The sequence below is a fragment of the Zootoca vivipara genome, chromosome 10 (assembly GCF_963506605.1).
Source record: "Zootoca vivipara chromosome 10, rZooViv1.1, whole genome shotgun sequence".
Taxonomy (NCBI): domain Eukaryota; kingdom Metazoa; phylum Chordata; class Lepidosauria; order Squamata; family Lacertidae; genus Zootoca; species Zootoca vivipara.
Window position 1 is genome coordinate 59,044,188 of NC_083285.1, and position 13,072 is coordinate 59,057,259.

Consider the following 13,072-nt stretch of genomic DNA (forward strand, 5'->3'; position numbering starts at 1 on the left):
AAGGCTTAACTCGATGAAGATGTTGACCCAGTGTGTGGCAGCGGAAGAAGAAGAAGAAGAAGAAGAAGAAGAAGAAGAAGAAGAAGAAGAAGAAGAAGAAGAAGAAGAAGAAGAAGAAGAAGAAGAGGCAAATGCCATGTTAGGGATCGTTAGGAAAGGAATTGAAAATAAATCTGCGAGTATCATAATGCCATTATACAAATCTATGGTGTGACTGCATTTTGAATAATGTGGAATACAGTTCTGGTCACCTCGCCTTAAGAGGGATATTGCAGAGTTGGAAAAGGTTCAGAAATGGACAAGCTAAATGATCAATGGGATAAAGAAACTCCCCTATGAAGAAAGGTTGCAATAGTGGGGACCTTTTAGTTTAGAGAAGAGGCGAGTGAGATGTGGCATGACCTAAGTTTATAAAATTCTGCATAGCATGGAGAAAGTGGGCAGAGGAAAGTTTTTCTTCCCCTATTATTGCACTAGAACAGGCATCCCCAAACTGCGGCCCTCCAGATGTTTTGGCCTACAACTCCCATGATCCATAGCTAACAGGACCAGTGGTTAGGGAAGATGGGAATTGTAGTCCAAAACATCTGGAGGGCCGAAGTTTGGGGATGCCTGCACTAGAACTTGTGGGCATCTAATGAAGTTGACTGCTGGAAGTTTCAGGACAGATAAAGTACTTCTTCACACAGTGCATAGATTCAGGTAGGTAGCCATGTTGGTCTGACAAGGTGGAAAAATATATATATATAATGTCCAGTAGTACCTTAGAGACCAACTAAGCTTGTTCTTGGTATAAGCTTTTGTTTGAATTCTGTTTCAGTGCATGCACACTTCTTCAGATACACTGAAACAGAATTCACACAAAAGCTTATACCAAGAACAAACTTAGTTGGTCTCTAAGGTGCTACTGGACAATTTTTTTGTTTTTTGTTTATATATTACACAGTTAAACTATGGAACTCACTCCCACAGGAGGCAATAATGCCGACCAGCTTGGCTCGCTTTAAAAGAGGATTAGAGAATTCATGGAGGGCAAGGTTATCAACAGCTACTAGCCACGATGGCTATGTTCTGCCTCTATGGCTGGAAGCAGTAATGTTTTTGAATACCAGTTTCTGGAAGGGGAGAGTGTTCCTGTGCTCAGGTCCTACTTGTGAGTTTCCCACAGCCACCATGTGGGAACAGGATGCTGGACTGGATGGACCATTGGCCTCATCCAGCAGGTCGTCTTGTGTTCTTCCAGGGTTTCTCAAACTTGAGTCTCCAGCTGTTGTTGGACTACAACAGCCATCATCCCTGACCACTGGGTCCTGCTAGCTAGGGATGATGGGAGTTGTAGTCCAGCAACAGCTGGAGACCCAGAGACAGTGCCGCTGTGCAGCGTATCTTAACCATTTTCTGTAGTGCTTTTAAACTGACCGAGTATCTTCTTTCATTTGTTGGCGATGGGAAAAGCAATTGATGCTCAAGTTTCGCAAGTGTACCTGACCCACTGGGTAATTGTTTTTCCAGTATCTTCTGGAAACATTCTGCTCCAAGCTGGCTGCATAGCTGCAGAGTGAAAAGCCATTGCCTTTTCTTCTTTTAAAAGGATGGTGCAGAAGGGGGAAAGAGACAGCCTCATCAAATCTCTCAATGATTGCCTGGCTGTCATTTGCCCTGTGGTTTGGGGACTAAACTGCTACACTTTCCCACCGCATGTGAACATAACAGTCTGACTAGGAAAGTTAATACTGTAAAATGAGAGTTCTGGCTGCTTAGGCCCAGGGAAGGTCCAGATGTAGAGGCGTTGCTGGATGGGAGGGATCCGGTTTCAGTGGCAGAGGGAGGCGCGGCCGACAGATTAAGATAATGAGGGGTGATGGTGATCTAATCAGAGATGGAACAGATGTCACAGGGAGTGAAGGAGATGGGAGGGGACAGCCTGTGTACGCAGAGCAGGAAAATATGGAGGAGCGAGGGGTGAGATGGTGGGGAAGATTTAAGCATAGCTGTTAACTTTCGGATTTGAAAATAAGGGATCAGCAGCCTCACCTGTCCCGGGGACTGTCTACGGTATATCTAACAATCCAGGATAGCCGCGGGAAACGATGCTGGAATAAGGGAATTTCCAGCAAAAAAAGGGGGAAGGTTGGCAGCTGTGGCTTGGAATAAGGGAGTTTCCCGCCAAAAAAAGGGAGGGTTGACAGCTATGGATTTAAGTGAGGTTTCTGTGCCACCATACAGAACTCCTGATGCTGGCTGACTGCGGCTTACACTTAAGACGTTGTCTTATATAGAGTCAGATCCCGCTCAGTATTTTCTATGTAGGTGCAGGGAACCTTTTATTCCCTACCCGGTAATGTTTGTGGGGGACATGACAGTGGCAGTGGGTGGGCCCAGGGACAAAAGGAGGCCTAGCAACAAATACCTTTTCACAGCATGCTGGTTTCTACACACACTGCTCTTTTCCCCCATCTAGGGAAGCAAAAGGAATTGGCAGAGTTGAAGGACACGTTCCAGCCAAGCAAAAACACTCGAGGAGGATATGAAACAGGAGCAGTGAGAGGAGGCAAGGGGTGGCTGTGGATAGTACCAAGGATCAGAGAGGGGGAAGACCCACACACACACACCCCACTGACCTGGACTCTGACCGTAAAATGGTGTTAATAAAACAGAGCCTCACAAGGGCTGGACACAGGGCGGGTGTGTGTGTGAAGGAGACAGCAAGCAGCCTTCTAACATAAGGGTGGGCGGGCGGGCAGGTAAAGAGGCATATCTGAGGTCGCTCAGCCCCAGCCAACTAGAAAAAACAAGTGTCTGCTTGTGAACAAAACCTGAGAACAGTCTTCACATCCATGGGGAAGGGCGGGAGGAGAGAAGGAATAGAGAAAGGAGGTGTATGAGACCATGATAATAGAGTGAATTTAAATTCAAGACATAAAACATCTGCCTGCACAATAAAGTATTGTTTTTACTTCTGCTTGTTTCCTTCCAGTCTTTTGAAGGCACTCAGGTACGCAGAAGCCTTCCGAGCGCTCCAGGTTGTGGTCAAGCCCATACCTGCTTAACTTTAGAGACAAAACTACAAAGGTGCAGCTTGTCATCTAGGGGAAGGGATGTGGTTGAAACGTGACCTCACTCTTGGGGTTGCTTTTTCCATGAACAATGCAGTCATTAGGCTGCATTGTTATTACCTGCCAGCATATGTATATTTCCTTGTATTTCCACAACTCCCCTCCACCTTTCACATGACCTCTCACTTGACCTCTGCGATTACTCATTTTCAGTGATTTCTTTTTTGAAGCTGTCAGAGAAAAGGCATTGCTTGACACGAAAGCTCATACCAATAACAAACTTAGTTGGTCTCTAAGGTGCTACTGGAAGGATTTTTTAAATATATTAAAAGAGTATAGTCCTGTAAGAGCTGAAACTCACTAGGTTCAAGATAAAGCTCTTGTTAGTTAGACACAGCCACACGAAGAGCACCAGTTCTTTAGATTATGCCCTCAGGCTCAGACATGCATCCAAAGCCAACTCAGTGGAGCAGCGCGTGTTGAAAAAAATTAGTTTAAACATATCTAACTCTGCATCGAATTGCAGCCTTTGCTGGATTAGTTGCAAAGTTGAAACTGACAAAAGTATTATATAGATTTTGCCCTAGCTTAATTTGTTTCATCGCCTATGCAGCTACCCCTCTTTGCAGGCTGAGTGATCACTCCACTTCTTGCACGGCTGGCATTGAATCTTATGTTTTCATCATTTGTTGGGCAAGAGTGCTTAGGCCAGATGTTTTATCTTATTGTTCTTATTCTTTTTTATGCTTGTTCTGCTTGCTATTTGATGTTTATCTGCCTTGCTTTATGGTACTATGATTACGTTGTTTTACATATTATATGGCTTTCTTGCACCCCCTCTGGGATTGCCTGGCAAGGAAGGATGGTGTGTGTGTGTGTGTGTGTAAACAAAATAAAAAACTGCTTCTATATCATTATTAATTTCTTATTCTTTATTCAATGTATTTGTCTCCTAAAACAAATTGCTCTAGGAGACTTGCACACACACACACACACGCACAAAGTGTTAAGTTTAACAATAAAACATCAATGCTCTAAAACCTAACAGAGAAACTGCAATAAGCATTATTATTATTATTATTACTATTGGTCATCATCATCATAATCAGTTATTAACTCCTTCCCATTAGGCATCCCAAAGTGATTTACAATATAATAATGCATATAAAAGTTTCATATTAGAAAAAGTTGAAGCAATATATAAAAGCGATTAAAAATCAATTATTAATATAAAACCAATTTAAAACAGTAACAGCACATAAATAAAATCAGTTCAAATCCAAGACACGCACCAACTGGGATGAAGATTTTAGTAGGCTTGTTGAAAGAGGAACATCTTTAGGGGGCATCGGAAAGGCCAGAGAGAAGGTACCTGCCTGATATGCAAGGCCCGAATCCAATCCTGTGGAATGGACCTCCTGATAGGCTGACATGTGCAGGATGCCCTGTTCTGCAGAACCCAGTGATTGGTTGGGTGTGCAGAGGATGAGGCAATCTCTTGGGTATCTTGGTTCTAAGCTGTACAGGGCTCTGTACACCTGCACCAGTGTGTTGAACCTAGCTTGGTAGCTAATTGGGGCCCAATGCAATTCTTTTAGCAGTGGCATCATATGACAGCAATTGTCCCATGGAGCCAAGCATCCTAGTGGCCAACCAGATGCCAGTGGGAAGCTGGCAAGCAGCACCAGAGCAGAACTTCACTCTTCCCACCTGCAATTCCCAGCAACTGGTGTTCAGTCCTACAGCCTCTGACAGTGGAGGGAGAACATAGCCATTGTGGCTAGTAGCTGAAGAGGAAGGCTGCATCATGCCCACCATGTGGGGAGTCCCACAAGTCCATGTCTAGTCACTGCTGGAAACAAGATGCTGGCCTAGACAAACAATCCTGCCCAGAAGGGGTTTTTTGCCATCCTTTATATTGGACAGAAATTTAGGCTCCAAGCCTAGATGCAGGGCTTCCTTCTGAGTACGGTAGGTATCCACAGCATGCACTTAAAGCACGTGACTTTCCTCCAAAGAATCCTGGGAACTGTAGTTTGCTCCTCGTAAAACTGCGTTTCCCAGCACCCTCTGCAAGCTACAGTACCCAGAATCGTCTTGGAGAAGCCACATGCTTTGAATGAATGGCATGGATCAGGTTGCAATTCTGCCAACGCTTTCCTCGGGTTTATGAGCGCACGGGGTAGGATTGTGCTGTAATCAATCCATCAGATGCTTCCGGCTGGACTTTGATACTACTCCTAAATCCGTCTGTTTGCCTAGCAGTAATGTTCGCCTTCTCCAGAAACAAGGCACAGCGGCTCCTACATGAGAAATGTTCCCACCTTCCCGGAATGCTGCACTATTCTCTAGCACACACATGCAGCACGGTGCTGAACGGTGCTTTAGTTTTCGCCCCCTCCGGAACCGTGAAGAGCATCGCAGCCTTTGACGCAAACACCCCAAATGACTCCTCTGCCCATTGAATGCCACCGAAGCTCGGGAGGTGGGGGAATGGAGAAAGAGAAATAAAAATAAAATAAAAAGAAGGCTAATATGAATACGATAATTCACTCTGTCATAAACACATTTTGCTACGGCCCATTGAATAGCGCCAACGCGCGTGCATGCTGGGGGGAAAACACCACACCATTCTGCGGACAACATATGTGTAGAGGTTGCGTGGGTAAGCATTAAAACACACACAGAGCCCCTCTTCGCCCTTCCAGGAGTTTTTAAGCAACACCGGAGCGCGTAACCTCCGCTGGTCGCCAATAGGAGGCGCGCTGTTGGGTTTCCCCCGGCCTTTAATTTCAAGGCGGGGATAAAGAATCCACGGTGGGCGGGGCTTCGCAGCGCGCGTTCGCGAGCCAACGAGTCGGCTGCGGAAGGGGGGAGGGAGAAGAGCTGAAGGGGAGATACCGAGGTGGTGGAGGAGGAGCGTGGCAGGAGAGCTCGGTACTGATTGGCGGCTGATAAGCCCTCCCTGTGGGCGGGGCTCAGCTTCTCTCCTCCTCCTCTCCCCCCCCCGCCTTTCCCCAACTGTCTTTTCTCACTCTCTCCAAGCTCGCGCCGCCGTCCAGGTGTTTTCGGCTGGTTCGTTTGCGGCGGCGCGCGCGCGCGGCGGCTGTGTTGACGGCGGCGGCGCGCCGCGCTCCCTCCCCCGCCCATTCCCACTCCCTCGCGCTCTTTCCTTCCCGTGCCCGCGCGCGCCGCTTTCGCCCCGGCTGCTGCTGCCGCCGCCGCTACTGCCGCCTCCTCCGCCGCGCTCGGACATGGCGGCGGACCTGACCGCGGAGCGGCTGCGCTCGCTGCCCGCCTGCTGGAGCTACGGGATCAGCCGCGGCGGCCGCGTCTTCTTCATCAAGTAAGCGAGCGAGCGAGCGAGGCGGGAGCGAAGGCGGAGGGAGCGGCGGCAGCGAGGGGACGCGAGGCGGGAAAGGAGGGAGGCATGACCCTGAGGGGAAGAAGAAGAAGAAGCGGAGGAGGAGGAGAGGAGCGGCTCCGGGGCTGCCCGCCCACCCGGGGTGGGGGCGTCGAAGGCGGCGGTGGCGGCGGCGGCGCTAAGTCGCTCCTCCGGGGTAATTGTGAGGGAGGGTCGTCGTGGTCGGCTTTAGGGTCCGGCCGGGGTCGGGTCACCGCCGCGCGCTCCTCCTGCTCCTCCTCTCACGCGCCGCCCTGTGTTTTCTCCCCTTAGCGAGGAAGCGAAGAGCACGACCTGGCTGCACCCGCTGACGGGAGAGGCGGCGATCACCGGGCACCGCCGCAGCCCAGGTAAGGAGAAAAACACAAAACAGCGCAGCCCGCTTGGAAGCGTCGCTAACCCCACTTTCCCCCTGCCTTTCTCTCTTCTCTGTATGCCATTCTCTTTCAGCCCCCCCCCCTTCCCGTGTCCTCACAAGCCCTCCGTGGAAAAGAGTGTAGAGATCTTATTGCAGGGAAGGTGGAATAGAGTGAGGAAAGAAAGAAAGAGGTGGAGGTGGGTTTCTTGATTTTCCTCCCCCACTTACCTGCCTAGCCCTTCTTTTCTTGCTCTCCTCTCACACACTGTTTTCCCCCTACACACAGGCACACAGCCCCTCTCTCACACCCTGCTCCTCCTCACTTGCTTAAAACCTTCTTGTGGACTTGAAAGCTGACACTGAGTCACTCTCTGTGGTGCTTTCCCCCTCCTTTAAACATTTCGCCTGGAGGTGCTGTCAACTCCTCTCTCCATGTTTAAAAACCCTTCAACTTGGGTGAGGTGGGCTCTTCATACAAAAGCACCACAATGAATCACCCCCATTCCCCCACACCTGTAAACCCTTCCTTCACTCCCATCTCTTGTCTTTGGGGGAAAACTTGTCCCCCCCCCTCCAAATAGAGCCACCACTGAGTCACACTTGCCACATTATAATCCCTCCAATTTGTGGGGGCTTCATATAAAACCACATTTGAGCTTTACCTCACCCAATCCCTTCAATTTGGCATTGCAGACCCTCTGCATATAAGCCTGTCTCTGCTACCTCTTGGACCACAGTTCCGATCTTGACTCAGCCTCTGCCACTGGGTTTTCCTCGACATGTGCTTAAAAAATCACTAAACTCTTGCAGAACGTCCTGGCTGAGTTTTCTTCTTGCTTCCAACCATAATCCAGTTTGACTTGTCTGTACCCCTCATTAACTTTACTTAACCTTTCTTCTTCTTTTGCTGTTGACTGGAGCTTTTGTCCTCACCTTCCTTGGGAAGGGGCAAAATGACAACTCATGCTCAGTGATCATTCATCTCCCCCCGCCCCCGCAAAAACCCCTTTCTTTCATAGGCCCTTTTCTCTCTCCCTGTAACCCATCTCTTTGCTCAACTGCTTCCCCATCTAATTACTCCATTCATTTACTACATGTTTCCAAAGTAGAGAGAGAATTCTCTTTTACCAAAATGCTTTGGATTCACATTCGAATTCAGGCCACAAGCCTGGTACTAATAAATTGTTCTTCCTTCTCCACAAAAAACTCCTAATGACCACAATGACCCACCATTGAAAGGCACTATTTTGTGCTTCTAAATCTCTTAACTCCCTCCCTCCCTTTTCAATGACCACTTGAAAGGAGTGTACAGGTATACTATCCCAGACCCTTTAAACTAAAACTGTCTCTTGCTGTGCCCCCATTCTCCAAGTATCTGCCATTTCAGTCTTTTGTGTTTTCACAGCATCTTTTGAGCTAGTTGTCTCTGACCCTTCACTTTGTACACATTATCCTACTGCCCATTGTAACTTTCATTCCAATGAGCATATAGTCTGCATTCTCAAAACTAACTGATCTCTCAGTTGTTTCCTGCCACCCCCTCCCCATGGGCCCTCTGTCTCTTCAATGAAATTTCCTCAATTCCTAAATCTTCTGTCCCAGCCTCTAGTCTAGGAAGTAAGGAGTGCACACTTCAGGCTAACTTTTTTTTGAAGCTGGTCTATAGTGTGACTGCAAAGTACAGATTTCACATCCAGTGTGAAAATGGCTGGCTTCTGCTTTTATGGCTTGGATGAACATATTAACTCTTGGTGGGAAATGATACACAAGAGGCTCAAATGCCCTTAAGTGAAATGTGTGACACTCCTCAATAATTTTAACTCCAGCAACTCTACTTTCCCTAAGAACTGACACGTAAACATTGTCTTTGTGTGGCTCACCTCTATTACTGTACTGTCATGCCATCCTAGTTAATTAAATTGCACTGATTCACAATTCCAATTAACCCTTAATCCCACCCACCCCTAACTAGGCAGTTTCCTTTACATATTTCCCATTGGCCCTCCAGTCCTTCATTATCTTGTACTCCTAAGTAGTATTTATTCTCAAATGTCCAGTTTACTAATTTCCTTATTAACCCCCCCCAGTATATCTTCTTCGCTGACTTGTTAGCCATTGGCTATCCCTTACTGTTATTATCCTCATCTGCCATTCTGCTCTGCAAATTCTCTTTAGTAACCAACCCTATAATCCTTCTCTCTTCTTTGGGAAACTAAACCCATACTAATCTTTTTCCAGTTGGCTCCTGGATTTCAGCTCAGCTAACCTCAAATCTGTTTTCTTATCAACTTAGTTGTGTTCCTCCAAAATCTAGCTTACTACTCTGCTAAGCTGCAGAGAAATCGGCAGCTCTCTTAATGCATCTTCTTCAGTGGCCACATCTCCACCCACTGGACAAGCGTTCTGAACTGCTTTAAGATCTTCAACATAGCCAGATGAAACTTTAGCAAGAAGCTGTTTCTCCCTTGTCTTGCTTCTTGAATCTATTCCTATTCCCTGTTTGTGCTGCCCTATTCCGTTCTGCAAGTAGATAAAACAAATATAGACATTTATAAACCCTTTATGCAGTATGGCTATAGGGAAATGTTTATTTTCCTCGATTAAGGGACAGTTCGAGCCTGTGACAGTTGCCTAGCCATTCAGGGTCTCTGAATGCATTGTAGGCTAACGGGAACGAAATTACATTTAACCAGCAGCACCCAAGTGCAGGTTGAATAATGAATCTCTCTGCAAAGGTGAAATGTTCTCTGCAGTTAAAGTGTTACAAAAGTCTGGTATCAAAAATGAAATAATTGTACAAGCTTTCAGTTGTCTTGGTGATGTATGCATGCTCTTCTACCTTTTTGTCTGCCTTTTATATTATAACTGCTATGCTTCTTGAAAGTAGCTCACAGCCAATGGATTCCTTTACTGTACTCTCTTGCAGTCGCACAGTCTGTATGCTTAAAGCTTCCTCCCTGAGCAGAACACAAAATCACCTGCTCATACCTTTTCAGCATCATGATCTCTAGAGCTTGGCATCTAATGATGACTGGTTTGTGAAATTCATAGATTGCACTCAAGTGCATTCACCTAGAAACTTCCCCTCTCAATCTAGGATAAGAGAGTGGTTGGGGAATGGTGGGACTGAGAAAGTGGGGGCAGGAGCTTGAGGAATAACTGGGGAGGAGAGGAAGGTAGAATTTGTCTCCTTTGCCATTTGTTTCTCTGGAGAAGAGTAGCAGCAGAAAGAGGGATTGGCTGGAAAAGGGATTTAAAGCAAAGCTTTCTGCTTTGCTACCTGATGGCTCAGTACACTGGCTGTTGAGAGGTGGGTATTTAGAAATGTTTTTCATTGGTGTAAATACCTGTTGTAGGGAAAAAGGAAAGAGAGGGCAGCCTGGAGATGTTCAGTTGGTACATCTTGTTTGCATGTTTCTTATTCACACATTACATTGCTCTTTTGCCTTTACTGCATGTGACCTGGAGGAGAGGTTCTTGTGTTCTGTTTATCATCCTTCCTAGTCATATTTGTGGGGAATGTCTTGGAATAGTTTATAGCCAGATACATTTGGAGTTCAATGTTGAGTGTAGTTGCGTTTCACACTTGGCATTCATGAATTGATGTATGTTCTCCCACTGTATTTAAGCTTTTTTTCTCTGATCACATTTTCAATACATTCTGTTTTCACCATGCACATTGTTGCTCCGCTTCATCAATTTGCCAGTTGTGCCAAAGCATGTTAACAGCTTCCATGAAAACTCAGGGTTTTTTTGTTGTCTTAAGAATATTTTTAGGTAATGAACCAAACTTATTTTTTGGCAAATGGAATGCTTCATACTGCTGGCATGGTGAATTCTGAATAGTCTTATGATAATATTTGGATAACTGATCGTACTAATATACCAACCAGACCTGCTGTTCTTTTTCTTACATGGGAATGAATGTGGAAAGCTTTTTTACTCTAGCTTGTGCAATATTCCCTGATACAAGTTTGCTGTACTGCTTGAAATGCTTCATATTAGCATAAAATATTTCTCCAAAAGATTGTATCTCCTATAAACATTTTGGTTACTAGACTGGTATTTTTCATGCTATGTACTGCAGCTTAAAAAAGACAGGTGATATGTATCGCAATAAGCAAAGCCAGATGTATTAAGACAACAAAGGAAAATACAGTACTCTTGTCTAAGTGATTATTTTAGGCAGTGAAGCTTATGATTAAAAAAGCATACTGTTTTAGTAGTCTAGTTTTTTTCTCTGTGGTCTTGCGTTTTTCTAGTGAAAGAGGAGGACAGGCTTTGATTTTGATTCCTCTTCTAAAAAGAGCCTTTAGTGATTGATGCTCCATTGCTGACTAGAGAGAAACACCGTATTTCTCTTCCTCTGCCACTGGATTAGTAGTGAGAATAAATTCTCAATAGTATTGTCTGGTCTATGAACACTTGCAAGCTCAACTTGAAGATATGGCAAGATGATGTAACTATGCTGTCATAACAAATAGCTTCTGTTGTGATTCTTACCCAGCTACCATTTTGGAAGGATGTGACTTAGAGTGCAATCTTGTTTTTAGAGTGACTTGTGTTCAAATATGTTACAGTTTATAGAGTTACATGACTACAAGTAGTGTCTAAAGTAATATGTGCATCTGAACTAGTACTGATGTATGTTACTGATGCTAGACAAAACTCCATGTGGTGGAATATAAGACAAAGTCTAATAGACAAATATTCCTGAAACTATTTGTTTAAGAGAGCAATCAAAGCACAACATCTGTTGGGATGGGTGAATTAGGATCCAGTGGATCTTATTCTCAGCCAGACTATTCTGGTGTAAGTCCCTCGCTCTAGCCTGCCCACATCTGTGGCGCTAGGGAGGGAGTTGTCGCTGCGGCACTCCTTGGTGTGTGGAGTCCCACAAGGCGCAATCCTTTCCCCAATGCTTTTTAATATCTTTATGCGCCCTCTGCCCAGATTGTCCGGAGTTTTGGGCTGGGTTGTCAACAATATGCTGATGACACCCAGATCTATCTACCTGCCTCGGCCCCAGACACACTGACCAAGTGCTTGGAAGCTGTGGCTGGATGGCTACGTGAGAGCCGGTTGAAGCTAAATCCTTTGAAGACAGAGGTCCTCTGGCTGGGTCGGGATGACATGGGGTTGGGGGCCAACTCCCATCTCTTGCAGGGGCTCAATTAGTGCCAGCACCTTCTGTCAAGAGTTTGGGTGTAACCTTCGACGCCTCCCTTTCCATGGAGGCGCAGGTTGCAGCCACAGCTAAGGTGGCATTTTTCCATCTCCGCCGTATCAAGCAGTTGGTCCCTTACCTCTCTCGCCCTGATCTGGCCACAATGATCCATGGGACGGTCGTAACTCGCTCTACGCGGGGCTGCCCTTGAAGCTGACCCAGAAACTCCAGCGGGTGCAGAATGCCGTGGCGAGGCTCCTTATGGGGTCCTGGCCGCGGGATCACATTCATCCAGTGCTTTACCAGCTGCACTGGCTCCCGGTGGAGTACAGGATCAGGTTTAAGGTGCTGGTTTTGACCTTTAAAGCCCTATGCGGCTTGGGACCCTTGTACCTACGGGACTGCCTCTCCTGGTATGCCCCGCGGAGGACCTTAAGGTCCACAAACAACAATATACTGGAGATCCCGAGCCATAAAGGTGGCTAGATTGGCCTCAACTAGGGCCAGGGCCTTTTCAGTATTGACCCCAACTTGGTGGAACGCTCTTTCACAGGAGACCAGGGCCCTGCGGGATTTGTCATCTTTCCGCAGGGCCTGCAAGACAGAGCTGTTCCGCCTGGCCTTTGGGTTGGATTCAGTCTGACCCCTGTGTTTTTCTCCCTCATGGTTTGGATTTATGGACTACTTAAAATGAGGCTGCATTTTAAATTTTAAATTGTATTTTAATCTGTATTTTAATAAATTGTTTTCTTTTCTTTTATGTCTTATTGTAATTTTATTGGTGTTAGCTGCCCTGAGCCTGGTTTTGACTGGGGAGGGCGGGGTATAAAAATTATTATTATTATTATTATTATTATTATTATTATTATTATTATCTAAGCTGATTGATCCAAAACCAGTGTATTTTACAATAGGGACGCAGGTGGTGCTGTGGTCTAAACCACCGAGTGTCTTGTGTTTGCTGATCAGAAGGTTGGCGGTTTGAATCTGCTAGCTTCTGCCAACCTAGCAGTTCAAAAGCATGTCAGTGGAAGTAGATAAATAGGTACCGCTGTGGCAGGAAGGTGAATGGCGTTTCTGTGTACTGT

The 13,072-nt window shown here is 46.2% G+C and overlaps 1 protein-coding gene across 12 annotated transcripts in view; it reads left to right on the forward strand.

The window, feature by feature from the left end:
- Nucleotides 1-6,182: 6,182 nt before the first annotated feature.
- PLEKHA5 (pleckstrin homology domain containing A5) overlaps nt 6,183-13,072 on the forward strand; it is a 177,383-nt gene continuing 170,493 nt past the window's right edge. For 7 of the 12 annotated variants that reach the window (XM_035127625.2, XM_035127626.2, XM_035127628.2 and 4 more), the window contains exons 1-2: nt 6,186-6,402; nt 6,733-6,809. In XM_035127625.2, the coding sequence (XP_034983516.1) occupies nt 6,311-6,402; nt 6,733-6,809 (169 nt within the window). In that variant the 5' untranslated portion in view covers nt 6,186-6,310. Of the gene's footprint in view, nt 6,403-6,732; nt 6,810-13,072 lie in introns of all 12 variants that reach the window. The other 5 variants (XR_009558224.1, XR_004693348.2, XM_035127633.2 and 2 more) reach the window with 3 other exon arrangements.